Source organism: Henckelia pumila, chromosome 4, assembly GCF_033568475.1.
Source record: "Henckelia pumila isolate YLH828 chromosome 4, ASM3356847v2, whole genome shotgun sequence".
Taxonomy (NCBI): domain Eukaryota; kingdom Viridiplantae; phylum Streptophyta; class Magnoliopsida; order Lamiales; family Gesneriaceae; genus Henckelia; species Henckelia pumila.
In genome coordinates this window covers 59,263,088-59,282,536 of record NC_133123.1, presented here as the reverse complement: position 1 = coordinate 59,282,536, position 19,449 = coordinate 59,263,088, and the positions used below count along the sequence as shown (strand labels likewise).

Genomic DNA, 19,449 nt, shown 5'->3' with positions numbered 1-19,449 from the left:
CTCATAGTCATACCATGCTGCTATGGCAATAAGGATTCTTATGGACTTGAACATTGCGACTGGTGAAAAGGTTTCATCATAGTCAACTCCTTGTCTTTGAGTATAACCTTTTGCTACCAATCGTGCCTTGTAGGTAAGTACCTTACCATCAGGCCCAAGTTTTCTCTTGTAGATCCATTACACCCTATTGGAACAATTCCATCGGGAGGATCTACTAAAGACCAAACTTGGTTTGTATGCATCGAGTCTATTTCCGACTGCATAGCTTCAAGCCATAAATTAGAATCCGCATCAGAAATTGCTTCCTTGAAGTTTCTTGGATCACATCCAATGTCGGGTTCACTTTGATCCCCTTCAAGAAGAAGACCGTATCGAATAGGAGGTCTAGAAGTCCTCTCGGATCTCCTAGATATAGGCGTGTCCGTTGAAGGTTCTTGAGGTGTGTGGTCGTTATTTTGTATCTCGGGTTCTTCTCGAATTTTTTCGAGTTCCATCATCTTGCCTTTCTTATCTAATAAGAACTCCTTCTCCATGAAGGTGGCATTCCTCGAAACAAACACTTTTGTCTCATAAGGATGATAGAAATAATATCCGATTGAATTCTTTGGATATCCTACAAAATAACATAAGGTGGATGAACTATCCAACTTATCTCCCACTGTCTGCTTCACGTAAGCAGGACATCCCCAAATTCTTAAGTACGAATACTTAGGAGCTTTGTCATTCCATAACTCGTATGAAGTTTTATCTACTGCTTTAGTGTGGACATTGTTCAACAAAAATACCGCCGTTTCAAGCGCATAGCCCCAAAACGAAGGTGGGAGCTCAATGAAGCTCATCATAGATCGAACCATGTCCAACAAAGTTCGATTGCGATGCTCCGAGACACCATTCAGCTGAGGTGTCATAGGAGAAGTCCACTGAGAGAGAATCACATTCTCTTTTAGATAGCTCAAAAACTCGGTACTTAAGTATTCTCCACCTCGATCCGATCGAAGTGCTTTAATACTTCTACTTTGTTTGTTTTCTACTTCAGCCTTGAATTCTTTGAACTTTTTAAATGATTCAGACTTATATTTCATTAAATATAAATACCAATACCTCGAATAATCATCAGTAAAGGTAATGAAGTAGGTGTGTCCAAATTTAGTACCGATACTAAATGGTTCACAAACATCTGTATGGATCAAATCCAATAGGTTTTGACTACGCTCAAGCTTTCCTTTGAAAGGAGATTTAGTCATTTTTCCTTTTAGGCAGGACTCACAAGTAGGTAGAGAGTTAATATCAGACATATCAAACATGCCCTCTCCCACTAGCTTGTTCATCCTCCTTGAGGAAATATGACCTAGCCTAGCATGCCAAAGATTTGCCGGGTTTTGGCTATCGTTTTTCCTTTTATTTGTTGTTACCGGTTTATCAACATAATTAATTGGAACGTCTTTTAATTTTAAGTTATATAGATCGTATTCAAGTTGTCCATTTCCAATCAAACATTCATTCTTATAAATATTGCAAATCCCATTTACAAAATTACAAGAAAAATCATCTCTATCAAGCATAGAAACAGAAATAATGTTTTTAACTAAATCTGGCACAAATAAAACATCTCTCAAAAATAACTTAAAATTGTTCTGCAAAACTAAATAAACGTCTCCCACTGCTTTGACTTCAACTCTGGAACCATTTCCAAGCCTCAACTGGGTCTCACCCATCCTAAGCTTACGACTTCTTGTCATCACCTGCAAATCATTGCAAATGTGAGATCCACATCCGGTATCCAATACCCAAGAAGTAGTATTAAGTGAAACATTTATTTCAATGTAAAACATACCCTTTGCAGTTCACAACTGCTCGAGGTATTCCTTGCAGTTACGTTTCCAATGATCGGATTTCTTGCAGTGATGGAAAACATCTCCAGATATGTTCACGTTTGAAGCTTTTGTCTTGGCCTTCTTTTGTGGTACAATTTTCTTGGGTGGGGCAGAACGTTTCTTACCCTTTCCACTTGGCCTCTTCTTGGAGTAAGAAGAGGAGCCAACCAAGAGTACCGGTTTATCCTTCTTTAATGTGGCCTCATAAGACACAAGCATATTGACCATGTCTTCAAGGGTGGCCTCTATCTTGTTCACATTGAAGTTCACCACAAATCCGTCAAACGACGAAGGAAGGGAAAGAAGCAACAAGTCCGCGTTTAGTTCATGCTCCAAAGTCAAATCGAGTGTTACCAATTTTTCAATGAGCCCAATCATGTGTATCCCATGCTCACGGACCAAAGTCCCATCTCGCATGCGGCATGTCATGAGCTCTTTGACGGTGGCATACCTCTCCGACCTTGACTGAGCTCCAAAAAGTTCCTTGAGGTGCATGTGTATGTCAGCAGCATTCACGGCATCCTCAAATCGCCTCTGGAGTTCATCAGACATTGAAGCTTGCATATAGCATTTAGCCTTGACATCATGGTCCCACCATTGATCAAATTTTGCCAATTCTTCTGGACTTATATTAGCCGGTGCTTCCTTTGGAGGATTCTTTTCTAACACGTAGAAAATTTTCTCCGAGTTTAGAACAATCTTTAATTTACGGAACTATTTCGTATAGTTTGCGCCAGTCAATTTGTTTTGTTCGAGAATTGAGTATAGTGGATTGTGCGAATTCATTGTAATGAAATACTGAAAAGAAACAGACAATAATCAGTGATTGTTTAATTAATTTACTAAGACATAAAATATGGCGAGATTTAATTTTATGAATTTCACTCCCACTATTTTAACGATTTCACTACCCTCTATTGAAAACGGGAAACTTGTTTCCTTAGTGGGAACATGAAGTCCAATTGACAAACTATAGTCCCGAATAATATCAGCCAACCATAATTTTCAAAAGGTAGAGCCCAATTGCTTCCAAAGCAACCCTCATGTTTTTACCTCATGTCCAATAAGGGCCCAATAATATGACGTCATTTAATGTGACATGTCAAGATGACCCATCAATATTAAGTTGTGATGGACGGTCGCCATGTGGATCCCCAATAATATGAGCCAATCCCATGGGAGTTCCACCCAACTTACAACATGTGTTGATCCAATGTACAGCTTTTTGACGAACGGGCCCCCCCAATAATATGAGCCGGACCATGCCCGCGGGTAGCATCTCATACATTGATCGTTGATGGAAGGTAGGAATATTTAAACAATATTTAAGGGGGTGTATTCAATCAGGAGAATTAATGACTTTTATGGATTTTAAAAGTCTAGTGGTATTAAATCATGACTTTTATAAACTCTATAGAAGTTTTGTGGTATTCAAAATAAACTTTTTTAGAGTTTTAAAAGTCAAGTGATATTCAACATTTACTTTTAAAAACTCTATAAAAGTCTAGTGTTATTCAAAATGTCAATGAACTTTTAATAACTCCATGAAAATCATGGACATACAAACATTAATGCTTAAGGTACAACTATATTTTGTAAAAAAATGTCTTTGGTCTAACCCAAAGATTTGGATGGATTTCTAAACTTATAAAACCCATACTTTATATCTTTTTCTCACATTTTCTCACTCTTCACTATCTCACCCTTCTCTATCTCACTCTCTCCTATATATGTATTTTTTCGTTCTTCTCCAAAAATCAAAAGAAAAAATATTATTTAAAAATTTGAAATTTTCCAAATATTTTGTGCTTTTTAATATATGATTTATATCAATAATTATAATATTTAATGATAATAATATATGATTCAATAAATTATAATATGATTTAATTCAAATATGTGAATAGCGGATAACAGACATGATAAAAAAAAAAAAAAATTTATGATATAATTGATAAAATAATTTATAAGTTATCATATGTTTTTTTAAAAAAATAATTTTACACAATCGCAAAGTTTTTAGTTTATAATTTTTTTACAATAATATATATATATATATATATATATATATATATATATATATACATTTAAAATAAATGAAATCCATTTTCATCAATAAATTAAAAAAATATTTCAAATAAATTTAGGAAAAAATATTTTTTTTGTCCTGTATGTTTATCATTTTGCGATTTCAGTCCTTTATATTTTCATATATATTTTAATTTTAGTCCGTTATATTTATTTTTTTTTGACAATTTTACGTGGCATCAATTCAATGCTGATGTGGAGCTGATGTGTACATGAGTGCCACATAAGCATTTTTGAATAAAAGGACCGAAATTGCCAAAAATAAAACATGCAGGACTAACTGAAATATGAAAACATAGAGGACCAAAATCGCAAACCGCTATCTTAATTTTTTCAGCAATTTTAATCTTTTTTCGACGTGGCGCTGACGTGACACAAATTCAGTGCTGATATGGAGCTGACATGTACAGTGCCACGTAAGCATTTTTGAATAAAAAAAACCGAAATTGCCAAAAATAGAACATGAATGACTAAAACTGAAACGTGAAAATATAGAGAACTAAAATCGCAAAGTGTCAAACATACATGACTAAATTTGCAATTTTTTCATAAAGTTATTATTTATGTCAAACAATTATTACTTCAAAGAAAAAAAAAGATATATTTAAGATAAAAATTCATGTAATTGTATGAAAAGTTTACAAATCTCTATAAAAGTCATGCAAAATCTACAAAGAATCCATGAAAATCTATTTGTAAATCCGTGAGATTCTATAAAAGTCAATAAAAATCCATCAACTCCACAAAAGTCTATCATTTTAAAAAGTCACTAAAAGTCATTAAAACTCTGGATTGAATACACCCACCTTAAATTCCCTTTTGTTTATCTTGATATCAATTTTAAATCATATTTAAAATGAGGGATTTTTAATTTTGAAAATTGTCTCATCATGCAATATTTGTATGCTTGCGGGATTCATACAATTTAGTCTAAACATGCATACAACAATAATATCATATATTATTTAAAGGATGATCGATCCCAATCACTAATCGACCCGTGGTTGCCAATCACGAATCTAAGTCCAATCCTAGGTGATATGCAAGTATGCAATGCAATCCTATTTCGGTCTTTATTGTCTGTTGAGCCCACCTTTGTCTTCAAATCTTTATCTCCCACTAAGTCTAATAAATTTACAATAAATTTCGATGACAAGTAGGGGATACATATTTAAGGATGGGAACGGGTCATAAATCAGGCCCACTTTTTATTACAAATGACAATTCAAATTGGGCTATAAACCAAGCCCATTAATAAAACCCAACAACAATAAAACCAAATGTAAATAATCTAACATACACCTACCAAATTGGTCATGTCAATCGATCATCCTTTTATCCAATAACTAATTCAATAATTAAATAATTGGATAACATGCAATGTCATCATAATTAAAAAGATAAAATCAAATTTTATCTTATCCTTTCATAAGATCATATCTTATCATCAATTGTACCAAAATAATTAATTTTATAAAATCTAATTTAACGGATAAAATTTATAAATTTTCCAAAAATTCAAATTTATCCAAAAATTCAAATTTATCCAAAAATCAATTTTAAAAATTTCGGACTCAAACAATTTGATCCAATGCCTCGTGGACCAATCAAAAATAATTTTCGATCGGACCAAAACAAAAATTTCAAAAATTCAAAAAATCAAATTTTTTAAATTTCCGGACTGCCCGTGACATTCCCGGGCAGCCCCGCCTCCACGTGGGAAAGGGCTGCCCACGTGGAGGTGGGCAGCTCGTCGCTGCCATGGGCAGCGCCGAGCGCTGCCCCGGGCAGCGACGCTCGCTCCCCGATTGCCCTTGTTTCAAATTTAATTTTTTAAAAAATTTTCGTTTTGTTTCAAAAAACCGAGGCTAAATATTTTGTACAATCTATTAATTTTAATCATTTGATCAAAGATTACGACCTGGCTTTGATACCACTGTTGGAACACGCGTTCTCTGATCACATGGATGTGATACCCGAAGCAGCGGAAGTTTAAAAATTTAATTTTTCGATATGAAACGATTCCATATCGTGGGTATCAAATCCAAACGATTAAAATTGTTGCAAGTAAAATAATAAATAATTAAATATTTTACCTATTCAAGCAAAGGCTTGATTATGGACTCTAACAGAATTTAATATGCTCTTCTTGTAAATCCCGGGAACCGATGACTATCACGATCAACCTCCGAAATTAAGTCCACGAACAGAAAACTTAAACCCTCTGATTGATTGCACTAGAAATCAATCAGATGTTTATCGATGAGATTAAACAGATTTGATCTGTCAATTCAGAATGTAATTTTTTCACAAAGATCACAGACTGAATTATCTCAAAAGGAACAGAGGAATTCGAAAATTCCCCTTGAAATATTATGCAGTATTTTCGAAAATTGCAAGAATGAATTGTTACTGATTTTCGAACACTACACATGTATTTATAGATAATTTCTAGACTAGATTAAGTTAAAATTGTATTAGGACTCTAACTCCTTAGGGCCCACAATCCATAACATAAGCCCAACAAGCCAAGCCTGTTATTATAAAAATTAATATAAAATTCATCGTGACTCAGATTGATAAAACTGATTTTACCAATGTGCACAGAAACCATTTCTGCGTCTTTTAAAGTCAAGATAATTTTTCTGAATCCGAATTCAGTGATTTCAAAAAATGCCCATCCCTATCTCATTTTAGGAAATTCCACTCTCTTTTAGTTAAGAAGTCCAACTTCTCTTTCATTAAATTTAACTCTTTAAATTTAACTATCTCAATGGGGTTTAGTAATCCATTACTTGTGTGACCCTCAATGGTTCAGGGATACAGCTAGCCGTGGGCTCACAACTCCTTGTGACTCGGAACAACAATTTCTGACTTGCCCAATGAATCATGGTAAGAGCGTCTAGCAACATCGCCCCATGATTCCCTAGGTATCACTGATAGCGCCTGCAAGAACCAGTAGATTTTGGTTAGCATACAGTACGGTCCTTTCATACATATATCCCGATCGAATCAATAACCATTGGTGCATCAAGAGTCGTTCGAGATTCGATAACTATGCATTACATCTTGGAGATCAAATAGTGACATCGCATGTGTTACTAGGAAAACCGAGTAACCTAAAACACATCTTGTACTCTGGCCAGAGATTCGTCACACTAATATCTCCTCATGTAGTGACCCTTACCCAGATCACCTACTAACAGAACTTAGGCATGCAATTAACTTAATTAAATGGATATCAGAATAAAACTGCAGAAACCATAAACATTATACAATTCCAAGTCAAGGAATCTGTAATTTATCCAAATAATATACAACCAAATCGAATAGCTGTAACAACCTCAAAACAACAGAAATAAAACCTAGACGAAGCTCCAGCTGGTCAACCACTGACTAGCCCCTCTTGGATCCACCCGCCTCGTCCAATCGCAAACCTGCCTCATGGAATAGGGTGTCCAAAAAAAAATACGAGACGTGAACATAAAACGCTCAGTATGAGAGTATGAGTATACATGCATGCAAAGTGAACTCCCTATAAACTCGAGGTCAATTATCAGATAACAGAGACAGACCGGGCCCTGGTATGTAGCACGCTGTGCCGTCGCTTCAGGAGGCGGCTCCCATACCATAATACCAGTGGATATGCCGGACCCAAATCGATGGAAGTCCAACTACTAACAGGATAGGGAAAAACCCTACTAACAGACATATCGAAGGAGATTTCTCAGTATGCAAATGAATTCAGCATAAATCAATGACATATAAACCATGCAGTCACATAATACATGCATACTCAGTCAGGATATCTCGAACAGTACTTTTGTACCTCAAATCAGTGCAAGCTCTACCAACTCTAGGTCCACGCCTATAGTCTGCTCTACACTTTCAAATGATACTACTATCATTAAAGTGCTCTAAAAGCCTTAACTAAGCTATTGCATACTCCTAAATATTTATAGGAAGCAAAAACTATACTTTCGTCCGTCGTTAGCCCTTTGATGTCGATGCCTCCAGAACTAGGGCACAACTCTGCTACGACTTCCGAACGCCTCGCCGATCGCCGGGTCAAGCCTAGGAAGGCTAGAACAACTTGAATAGACTAGAAAGGAGAGGGAAACACTCGGAATTGGCAATTGGAAATGAAGCCTCGGCTCTCTATTTATAGACAACGATCGGAACGTCCGATCCTGCCATCGGAGCTTCTGAAGATCCTGATCTGCCACGTGTCAAAATATCACTTGTTGACTTCGGATAGGGGTGATCGGAGCTTCCGATCTAGTCAATCTTCATGCCTGACGTAATATGATCGGAGCTTCCGATCCTGCATCGGAGCTTCCGATCCTGTTCGGAACTTCCGAACCTACCTTCGGAGCTTCCGAGCTCTATTCAAGTAATTATGATTAATCCCTTAATTACTGATTTTGGTTACGGGCTACTACACCTCAGATCGCATAGGATATCCACACTCGCAAGTATGTGGCGAATCCTTGACAACAAAACATCGACTCCTATATGTTTCATAACTGTACCCAATCCCGACACCTGATGGCCCCAATAGAGTCGATAAACGAGTCAAAGTACAGTACTAGCATATAGAGTCTCAATGATGTTTCAAGTAGTAAGGACTAATGGTATACAACCAAAACCGCGGACTTTATCCACTCGATAAGTGATAACCACTTGAAAAGTTCTAATAGGGTAGTTCGATCATTCATCATATGAATATCCATTTGCATGCTTTGAACATCTCCATGTCCATTACCAATGAAACGTGGTACTTGGCATCACAAATGCTAGTCTTGATCTCGAGCAATCCTTATCCTTATTATCGGACGGCTCAATTGACTAGGAACTGTTTAGAATATACAGTGACTATAAGATATGTTTCATAATAGTGATCTCTCTTTATTCACTATCTCATCTTACTTACACTATAGTATATTCAAGGTCTTTATCAAAACATCAATAGTATATCACAATATAACAATATGAAGAAAGACAAAGAAAATGCCATTAATGAATATAAATTTTATTAAACAAAGATTGTTTATACATAGAGTCATAAAAGCCCTTAGCCACAAGTTGGCTAACCGGGCACCCACTCTTTCAGTTCGCCTCGGGCAGCATTACTCAATTTTTCATTCCAAAGAATAATTGCATCTTTATGATACTCTCTCCAATCCGTGTTGCGATGACATGTTCTATTAACAGTGTGTAGGTTATCGTTGTCAACTGCAGGCCTAGGAATAGATTGTCGCATTTTGAACTGCCTCAAGACCCGGTCAGGACGATGCATCTCCACAATATCAAAACAAATCAGAGGACAAACACATCGCCAGATTCTATTATCGTATGTACTAATGATCGCTTTAACATCAACATCTTTTTTGTTGTAAACTATCCAGTTAAACTGCATAATAATAATAAAATCATTTTTAATTAATAAATATAAATTAATATAATTGTTGTAAAGTTTCAATAATCCAATAACGCACCTCGACATTAGTCATACGATCGAAGCAATCCCTTATAATTCTAACAGCGTGCGTTGGTGAATGAGTGTAACTAAACACATTTGACCACCTACAATAAAAAAAGATTATTAAAATTATTACAAAATGAATTTGTAATTTATACAATGCTAATATTTTTCAAATATTACCGTGCACCATAAGGAGCATATGGAATATTTTCCTCGAATTCATTTTGACGCACAGTAAGAGATAATCCATTCATATCAGGATTAACAAATATAATCCTGCTCCATGCCCATACCTGCCATCAGTAATAAATTAAATTAGAAATTATTATAATGTGATATTAGATGAACTTAAAAATTTATACCTGTAAGATAAATAGAGGCCCAGATATTATAGCTTTTTCTATCCGTGTTTCATTGCATAACTCACGATATAGGAATGCCAGAACTGCACTTTCCCAACTATAAGATCTGATGCGTTCAATATCCCGAAGTAGTTGCAAAAAAATCAATCTAATAGATCCTCCTTGATAATCCGGAACCATGATTCCTCCAATAATCATTAATGCTACATAAAGGGTATATTTTACGACATCTATGTCTGGACTATTATCATCGATATGTGCAGCCATGCAATACTCATATAAAGCGGTCATCGATAAGTGACCACCTTTGAAATGCGACGTCAGTGGCGTAAATCCCAATAAACTCAAACATATATGCTGCCACTCTTCAACTCTGTATGAAACATCTATACCAATTACAGGCTCACCATCAATAGGCAGACCCCAAATAATGGAAATATCCTGTAAAGTGATGGTTGCTTCACCACATCTAAAATGAAAGGTATGTGTTTCACGTCGCCATCGTTCAACCAAAGCAGTAATTAAATGATTATCAAATTGTCGAGATCCACACAACAAAACACCATAAAACCCCATGTTATTCAAATATGTAATCACACGACTGTGCAAACCATGATCATTAAATAACTACCAAATCAAATTATCTGATCGTTTGACTCGAACTATGTCATCAATTGTATTTGTAGAAACTGCTGACGACATATGTGTTGCTTGTAAATATAGCACACTGGAATCTATTGGCCCTCGATTTGTTGTCATCTTGACAAATATACTAACAATTATATAATGCAAACCAATAAACACATATTATAAAATTACAAAATAACAAAAAATAAAAATAAAATAAAATATAATAAATGTTCATCTATAGACATAACAATATATGTCTATATGCATATATATCTAATATAATAACGTTAACAATAAAGTATATATATTCATCAAAGCTGATTAATTTGTTCAAATATATATATATATATATATATATATATATATATAATATAATATAATCTATATTTATATAGTATATCAATAATAAGGTAATATATATGCATATATATCTAATATAATAACAATAACAATAATAAAGTTTATATATATATATATATATATATATTATAAGATTAAAATAATAACAATACGTAACATAACTATCCTTTACAATACATAATACATTTAATTTTTATTATATTTAGATAATATATGTAATTATAAAAAAGAAGAAATTTAAAACATATACTAAAACATATTATTAAAATAAACCTAAAATTCAAAATAATGCTTAAAAAAATCTGAAAAATAATTTTTACCTCCAAATGGCTTTTTTAAGTACCTACAACCAACAATTAAACATATTTTAATTATAGGAACTCAATTGAACCAAAACACCCAAATTTCAAAACTTTAGTCTCTAATTTACCTCCAAGTTTTGAAATAGAGCTCCAACCAACCTAAATATCTTCCTCCTAGCTTAAACAACGATCGGCGGCCGTGAACAACTGTGAAAAACCACGGTTGGTCGGATAACGTTTTCGAGAGGGCGAAGAAAACTCGAAAAATTGATGTAAAAAAAAACTCTTGTTGCAAGAATTCCAAAACTACTCTTGAATTTGTAATTGGACGAACAATGGAGAAAGATGAACAAATGCCGTGAAAGAAAATGGAGAAAGAAAAAGAAAAGTTCTTTGTACATATACATAGAAATTGAAATTGAAGTAAACAATAATAGAGGTGGGCCGAAAGAAATAATAGAGGTGGGCGGAAGAAATAATGCAGCTGACAATACGTGTATATGATCGCCCGCTGTCAAATGTGAAGTTTTACGATATTTGTGAAATTTTTTTATTTTACGATATTTTTAAAATTTATTTATTTTTTTACAGTAAAAATAAAAAAAAACCCCTCCAATCACTTTCGACCAGGAACAATTACGAAAATGTCGGTTTCTTGCGACGATTTCTGGAAATTTATCCTCGCAGAGGCTGCAATGTACCAGAAAGAGATTTGGAAAATCAAATTATTGAAGCAGCTTCGGCAGCAGAAGATTCCCTTGAATCGCATATAGCAGACCGAATCCTTGCAGCACGAACCAGGAGTAGCAAAGATGATGAGAGTGCCGATAGTGACTTGTATCAAGATTTGGCCAAACCCATAGAAGACCATGGATTTAATCAAGCAACAGGTTCTCAAGATTCAGGAGACGATAGCTATAAAAGATTATTCGAAGCCTGAAATTCCAATATCCAGTACTATTTTACCTAAACCTAAACCTGCTCCCACCAGGAACTTCACCATGGTCGGTTTTGATGAAGCATTGATTGAAATAATGGAACGGCTCACAGAACAGCAACCTACTCGACAGATTCTTCCAATCATAGGGATGTGTGGTATTGGTAAGACGACGCTTGCTAAAAATGTTTATGATAATTTATGCATTGTGCAACACTTTGACATTCGTTTTTGGGTTACCATATCGCAACATTATAGTTTTCGAGATATTCTTTTAGAAGCTCTCAGATGTGTTGGAAAAACTGATGCGGATAAAATATCATTGTTGTCTACTGGAAAAATGAGTGAACCGAGTGTAGATGGTCTGGATTGGAACCGGAAATGAGTCAAAGAGTAATGAGTCAAAGAAATGAAGATGAGTTGGGACTCGAATTGTACAAAGGTTTGTTTGGAAGAAGATATTTGGTTGTAATGGATGATATGTGGAGCGCTGAAGCATGGGAGGATGTAAAATTATTCTTTACCATTGACGAAAATGGAAGTCGAATAGTGATAACAACGAGGTTATCAGACTTGGCTGCTAATTTTGGCTGGTGTGCCTTTCGGATTAATTTTCTGGACAAGGAGAAAAGCTGGGAGCTACTTTGTAAAAGCATATTTGCGGAGGAATGTTGCCCTATTGAATTGGAGAAGACTGGAGAGAAGATTGCCATGAATTGCAGAGGATTGCCTCTATCAGTTGTTTTGGTTGGTGGGATTCTTGCAAACTCAGAAAAGACACGAGGGCAATGGGAGTATGTTGCTGGAAATTGGGCAAAATCCCGGTTCAGTCCTAAATGTTTGGACACATTCTCAGTTCAGTCCTAAATATTTGGACATTCTCGGTTTCATCCCAAATGTTTCCCAAAAATTTCCGGTTCAGTCCTAAATGTTTTTACGTTCCCGGTTTGGTCCCAAATATTTTCCAAAAGTTCTCGGTTCAGTCCTAAATATTTTTACATTGCCGATTTCGTCCCAGATATTTCCCAAAAGTTCCCGGTTTGATCCTTCCATCTACATCGTGTGTTAAAACTAACATCACGTAGTGTTTATCATTTATGATTGAGTTTTATATTATTTATTATATATTTAACATTACACAACTTGTAAATAAAACAAAATTTTATTAGAGTTTTTATCCAAATTTAAATCAATTTTACACAATGTTCAAAATGATAATATTAAATTCATGATGCTACAAAATAAAAACTTAAATAAAATAAACGGAACTTAATGAATTAAAATTTAATGATGTTATTTCACATTTCTATTAATTTTGTTATATTCTCATTCATGATGTTTGCACATTTAAGGAAAAATTTGGAGGATGGAAAAAAATATCTTTTTAAAACTCTTTTTATAAATTAAAAAATTAGGATGTGAGAAAATTTTACTATTATTTTATTCTATAATTTTATTTTGCATAATTTAGATTATATTTTCATTTGAAAGACATTATTATTATTATTATTATTATTATTATTATTATTATTATTATTATTATTATTATTATTATTATTATTATTATTATTATCGGCTTCTATTTTATTTAACTTTGTCTTTTGTTTGTAAGTGTCTTTTTTATCACGCTTTGTTTGTAGATGGAAGGACCAAACCGATAACTTTTAAAAAATATTTGGGACGAAATCTGGAACGTAATACATTTAGGACTGAACTGGGAGCTTTTTGAAAACATTTGGGACCAAACCGGGAACATAAAAACATTTGGGAGCAAACCAGAAATTTTTGGGAAACATTTGGGATGAAATCGGGAACGTCCAAACATTTAGGACTGAACCGGGAATGTGTCTAAACATTTAGGACTGAACCGGGATTTTCCCCAACCGAGAATGTCCAAACATTTAGGATTGAACCGGGAATGTGTCCAAACATTTAGGGCTGAACCGGGATTTTGCCCCAATATATCAATATAATTGTAATGACATGCAATGAATGTTAAAAAAACAATGACCACCGAGTTTTAATTTTTTAGACGTCTTTTTGGTAACAATTTTTTTTTATTTATTAATCAAAAAATGAGTTGATATATGGCCTATTAGTATCACATGAAATTATACTAATTTAATGGATAAATAATTAATATCGATAAAATGAAAAAAATAATAAACAATTAAACTTAAATCTAATTTGATATTTTCAATAGTTTATTCTATTTTTCACATTTTATAATTTATTATATCAAATTAATTTGAGTGATATAATTGTCCTAACATAATTGTACCTAATAAAATATATAGTTAATTTAATTTATAATTTATTAAATGAAGTTCATAAAATTACATCATAATTGTAGTTAGCAGAATACCACCTAATATATAATCATTATCTGAAATTATACAATTTGGAAATCAGGGAAAAAATATAAAAACTTGGTCAAATTTTTTTTATTAATATTCTAATTTATTGGTAATAAACCAAGTATCATGATATATTAAAAATTAAATTAAATTAAATTAATTTAAATGAAATTAATAAAAGCAGTAGTACAATATCCAATAGTTTCTAAGAACCAATAATTATGAACAATTAAAAATAAATTACTTATCTCTTTCATATAAATGTACAAAAGAAATTAACAAGATAGAAGATAATTTAACTTAATGTTATATGTTAAATTTTTTTATAGACTCTCTTTATTGGTTAGTTATGAACATTATAGTTTGATACATATTAATGTGATCATTAGTTATCATTATATATTTATCTAAATTATTGATTTATTATGTTTTGTAACTCTTTTTTATTGTATGATTTGTGGATGTATAAATATTTTTTTCTTCAATTCATATTGTTTTATATGTGTTATGCTTATTATATTATCATTTTTTTTATAACACAAGCTTCAAAAATTTAATTTTTTAACTATATATATGTTTTTAATTCATATATATTTTGTTGGTATAAATTTGCATCGCACATTCTTTTTTGTTAGTTCAGTTAAGTTTCTGAGATCTCGCAAAAATTGTTTTCACACACTATAAACAAAGCACGCGGCAATTTATCAATTATTAACAAGGTAACTTATTGGAAACGAACCCGACACAAACTCAACACATATTCAAACATTGACAAATACCATCTGAGCGTTTCAAGCCTAACAAATTATCAATAAAATTTAAATACGAGAAACCTTTAAAATTCAAATTTTAAAACGTCATCAATCATATCAAAGCATATTTAAATTTTAAAAACACATCCAAATACCACAATACAAAATATCAAGTATAAAGGATAAACCAAAATTCTAAACAAAACAAAATCAAAATAAATCTAAAGTTAACGCCTACTGTAGACTCTACAGTGTAGAGTCCATATCTTTATGGAGCGACATGTAAATATTAAGAACCAAAAATTACACACCATGATTCAAAAGGACTTTATCGAACATATTTAAAGAATAGATAGAGAAAATTAATCGAATCCATCCACTTTTTAATCATGTGTAAATTACGTGTATTTTTGCCAAAGAGTGCGCCTCTTTTAAAACGAATCTTTTTTTTTTTTTTTTTGAGATGAAAAGGATTTCATTAAAACGAATCTTTGTATTACATAAAAATCAAACTATGTTAAACATCTTCCGATGCCACTGATAACATTGCACCATCAAAACTGAGGTAATGAACAAAATAACAACCACCTTACAAAACCTTCTAACAAATAATAATAATAACAAGTACAGACCACAGATACATATTTACAACCTTGAGGAGAGTTCTTGATGAAAAATCACTCTGCAAAGATTCGAAATAGTCTCGAACCCTCCCAACCGTAGAATTATTTCGCCTTTGCCTCAATCCATCCAAGGCAAGGCGCAGCATGCTCGCCTTGTCCCACACATGTTTTTTCCATGAAAAATGACTTGGTTGCGACCACAAATTCATTCATCAGAGATTAATGTCTCATGTTTATCTCCTAAGGCAAGAAATGCTTAATTAAAGTAATCTGAACCGCGTAATGTGATAAAATGAGCTTCCTCTAATCCTTTTGATTGATCTCCATCATACCATGTTATCGTTCCTGCGTTGATTAACGAACATCTTTCTTACATGCATAATACTTCACACATGCTACTTGTTTATTTAACAGCTTGTAACAATTGTGTCCCATGACAGTGAACCTCGGACTTAAAAAGGATATGCTACAGGCTCATACCTGTTGTACTAGGTGCCTCCTCTTCTCTTGTCATATGAAGTATCAACGTACCGGTGAGGATAGTTATAAATCCACATAACTCAGAGGTTATGCTGCTCAGATTCTGACCAGACCAATCCTGTGAAACAAGGCAAGAGTCTTGATAGCGCATCAATCGAAAGCTACGTAGTCTTGGTGAAATTAGATTTTGAACAAAATTATTACCTTAAACATTATCACACTAGCGATAATGGTCAGAGTAGTGAACATCACGTAATAAATTGGAGAAACTATGGCAGCATTGAAAGTGTCGAGCGCCTGAACATACCAACCACAGAATGAGGTTGAGAAATAGACTAACAAAAGTTTCAGGACACAAGGATTTTGTATCTAGTTTAAAGAAGAGGCAATCTTGTAGATTAATGGACCCAAACCCTGGATGACCGAAAGAAGGAAACTTGTGTTGAGATGTTTAGCAAGCACATGATGAAGGCAGATAATCTACACAAGTTCTACTGCTTAATTTGGATACTTATTAATCAAGTGGTAGTTGTGAAGGCATCAACACAAATAATAGGTGAAAGCTTCGAATCAAGAACCTTGCCAAATTATTATCTTACGATTACCTTGTTCAAATAATTCAGTTGCGTAATCACAAAAATTACTGCTACAGAAAGAAAAAACCAAGTCTGAGCATATCCAAATTGATTTATCCCCTCCAAGGTAAGCTTTATCGCAATTCCAATTGCCTTTATGCTCACAACCTGTATGAATATATATCGAATAAGCAATAAAGAGAAGCCTCTCCATGGAACAATGTAGGAGAGTAAGTAACCACAAAATGAACAAAAGCTCTTCATGAACATGATGGGAAAGCGATACCGTGAGAGCACCCATTAAGGAACAAATCCCCAAGTAAACAAGTATGTTTGTCTGTCCATAGAGAGGCTCGAAATGCAGCATTAACACTAGCACCATGGATACCGTAGCGGCTACATATATCATAAATGCTGTAAACAAAGAACGAGCAGATATGAGCAAGGGTCGAATAACTTTATAACTATTACATTTCGTAAGAGAGGCAAAAAAAAAGGAGAAATAGAGAGAGACCTGGTTGAGTAGCCAATAACCAGACTTCTTGTACAGAAGATGGAGTACGTTCTTGAGGAGCATGAATGACGATGATTATAGATCCTACAATGCAAGTCACACATCCCAATACACCCAACTTTTGCAATCGTTCCTTCAACATAAAGTGTGCCAAAAAAGCACTTTTCAGATGCATGAAAATGGTTAGTTACACAGATATAAAAAAGAAATCTATCTAAATGTTTAATTTCGTCAAATGTAACAGAGGTCAGAAATCATGAACAATGTACCTAATGATAATACTCAATGCACCAAGGGGGGTCACAAGAACAGCTGGCGCGTAAATATAAGCAACAAAATTGGCCACCTCTCCAGCAATCACTATAAGAAAGACAAGAAAATTATCAACATATTGATCAGAATGTCAGAATATCCGCCTTCTCGTAGCAATCGGGATGCAAAAGGAGAACAAATGCACAAATCTCACTTACTTGTAATCATACCCGCCCACCAAAGAGGCTCGAGTAAGTAAGTGTAGCCACCAAATCCTACAACATGAAATGCACAAATTGTGAATGTATAGCAAATAAATTTATCCTACAACATGAAATGCACAAATTGTGAATGTATAGCAAATAAATTGATACATAATGCAGCGTAAGAAAATCGATTAACATTTTACAATATGAATACCGTAAAGACTTTTAGCACCATTTGGCAAGCCAAACAAGAATTTTTCAGAATTGGTAAACAGAAATGTCTCAAATATCATCCTAGAACACAACAAAATTGCTGCAGATCAGACTCTATCTATTCTTGTTTCTTGAGTTCCCAAACAAATACTTTAGCCTATCGTTTAATCACATTACTCACAATACCCAATCCCACCAGATAAATGTGCAAAATTTTGAACACCCTTGTTTCCAAATTTTGCATCCATCAATCCTACACAAGATTCATTGACTGCAGAATTCGTCAGCTTGAAATTTATCGACAGATCAGCCAAGAAATTATTATACCCCTCACCAAAGCTCCAAAACGCTTGCCCCCTTCAAAAAATAGATGCATCACAGATCTATTTAAACAAGTCAACATAAACAGCAAAAAGCTAATATCTTTACCGATGGAACAACAGAAATTCGTGGGCATTTAGTTATATGAAAACTATACCTGCTCGAGTACCAGCAGCAGCTGCCCTCTGTAGACCTTTCTTCTTCAAAATAAAACTCGCCCCGATGAACAAACTCGACAGCATTGCCAAAATCAACCCCCTCGTATTATCCGAAACACCCATTATTTCTCTACGAGTATATTATCTACAAACAAACCACGGAGCCTCTGTATCTATATCCGCACACTTGATCCGAACTCAGTCGACTAAAAACCCACTAAACAAACAAAAAAAAACTGCAACCTAATGAGCTCCAATCATTTCAGAGCTGTGAAAACCAAAATCCAAGATCCAGACAAACTCCAAACTCCCGCCAATCACGCGGCAGAAGCAATTTCAAGATTTCTTAACAACGACAAATTTGTAGAGCAACAAAGGGTATGGAAAGCAGGTGGAATCCGGCGTGTACAACTCCCCACGGCGGCGGAAATAACTCCGTTGGCCGTTGGGCGATTTAAGGGTGTCGGTACGTTGAATCAGCTGCGTTGTCTGAGAAATTAAAGAGAAAAATAAAGAAATTGAACTGTCGAAGGCTCAGTGTTCTCATTGGGACAGGTCCCCGGTGAGTTGTATTTATTATTGGTTTATTCATTTATTTATTGCAAATAATACTAAAATATAATTGCTAGTGGGCCTCGTGGATTGGCTTATTTGGAACACAAATTCATACGTTTAATATACACATCATTCTTTTTTAAAACAAAAAACGAAATTTGTGATAGGAAACAAAAATACTTGAACCAAATTATCATCGAATTTTTTTTAAATTTTTGGAAAAATTTTTTGATTGAAGATTATTTTTAGCAACCTAACTGATTTAGAGGATAAAATTTGAAATGAGTCGTGGTCTTTGGTTCAAATATTAAATTTTTTATATTGATTTTAATATTTGAATAGGGGAGAAAAAGGTATTACTCTCCTTATTGCTGACGGAAAAGATTGTAAAGTTTGTTTGATAAT

At 33.9% G+C, this 19,449-nt stretch overlaps 3 protein-coding genes across 8 annotated transcripts; 1 reads left to right on the top strand and 2 right to left on the bottom strand.

Moving 5' to 3' along the window:
• Positions 1 to 8,978: 8,978 nt before the first annotated feature.
• LOC140864734 (serine/threonine-protein phosphatase 7 long form homolog) lies at positions 8,979 to 13,020 on the bottom strand. Of its 6 annotated transcripts, none has more exons than XM_073269074.1 (6): positions 11,230 to 13,019; positions 11,120 to 11,142; positions 9,810 to 10,195; positions 9,628 to 9,740; positions 9,461 to 9,548; positions 8,979 to 9,375 (listed from the first exon to the last, which is right to left on the bottom strand). In XM_073269074.1, the coding sequence occupies exons 3-6, from the start codon at positions 10,098 to 10,100 to the stop codon at positions 9,052 to 9,054; spliced, it is 816 nt and encodes a 271-aa protein (XP_073125175.1). In that variant the 5' UTR covers positions 10,101 to 10,195; positions 11,120 to 11,142; positions 11,230 to 13,019; the 3' UTR covers positions 8,979 to 9,051. The 6 variants fall into 6 exon arrangements, with proteins under 6 accessions (XP_073125175.1, XP_073125173.1, XP_073125177.1 ...); XM_073269072.1 differs by having other exon boundaries at positions 9,810 to 10,278; positions 11,230 to 13,018; XM_073269076.1 differs by lacking the exon at positions 11,120 to 11,142 and having other exon boundaries at positions 9,810 to 10,182; positions 11,230 to 13,020.
• Positions 12,420 to 13,699, top strand: LOC140861048 (disease resistance protein RPP13-like). Its single transcript, XM_073264055.1, has 2 exons — positions 12,420 to 12,851; positions 13,679 to 13,699. The coding sequence occupies exons 1-2, from the start codon at positions 12,420 to 12,422 to the stop codon at positions 13,697 to 13,699; spliced, it is 453 nt and encodes a 150-aa protein (XP_073120156.1).
• Positions 13,700 to 15,617: 1,918 nt separating this feature from the next.
• On the bottom strand, positions 15,618 to 19,057 carry LOC140894661 (probable magnesium transporter NIPA6). The gene is made up of 9 exons (XM_073303226.1): positions 18,489 to 19,057; positions 17,810 to 17,866; positions 17,609 to 17,699; positions 17,340 to 17,500; positions 17,112 to 17,239; positions 16,856 to 16,993; positions 16,455 to 16,547; positions 16,251 to 16,368; positions 15,618 to 16,115 (listed from the first exon to the last, which is right to left on the bottom strand). Exons 1-9 carry the CDS (start codon positions 18,610 to 18,612, stop codon positions 16,027 to 16,029), a joined length of 999 nt encoding a protein of 332 aa, XP_073159327.1. The 5' UTR covers positions 18,613 to 19,057; the 3' UTR covers positions 15,618 to 16,026.
• Between the last annotated feature and the right edge of the window lie 392 nt (positions 19,058 to 19,449).

Excerpts from the sequence above, each read along its gene's own strand:
- LOC140864734 (XM_073269071.1), bottom strand. The coding sequence starts at position 10,385 with ATGGGGTTTTATGGTGTTTTGTTGTGTGGATCTCGACAATTTGATAAT. Across the intron at positions 9,741-9,809 it reads GGCCTCTATTTATCTTACAG|GTATGGGCATGGAGCAGGAT; the intron begins GTATAAATTTTT and ends TACTGATGGCAG. Across the intron at positions 9,549-9,627 it reads TATGCTCCTTATGGTGCACG|GTGGTCAAATGTGTTTAGTT; the intron begins GTAATATTTGAA and ends TTTTTATTGTAG.
- LOC140861048 (XM_073264055.1), top strand. The coding sequence starts at position 12,420 with ATGAGTCAAAGAGTAATGAGTCAAAGAAATGAAGATGAGTTGGGACTC. Across the intron at positions 12,852-13,678 it reads AGTATGTTGCTGGAAATTGG|ATGGAAGGACCAAACCGATA; the intron begins GCAAAATCCCGG and ends CTTTGTTTGTAG.
- LOC140894661 (XM_073303226.1), bottom strand. The coding sequence starts at position 18,612 with ATGGGTGTTTCGGATAATACGAGGGGGTTGATTTTGGCAATGCTGTCG. Across the intron at positions 16,548-16,855 it reads AACTGAATTATTTGAACAAG|GCGCTCGACACTTTCAATGC; the intron begins GTAATCGTAAGA and ends TGGTATGTTCAG. Across the intron at positions 16,116-16,250 it reads GGAGGCACCTAGTACAACAG|GAACGATAACATGGTATGAT; the intron begins GTATGAGCCTGT and ends TAATCAACGCAG.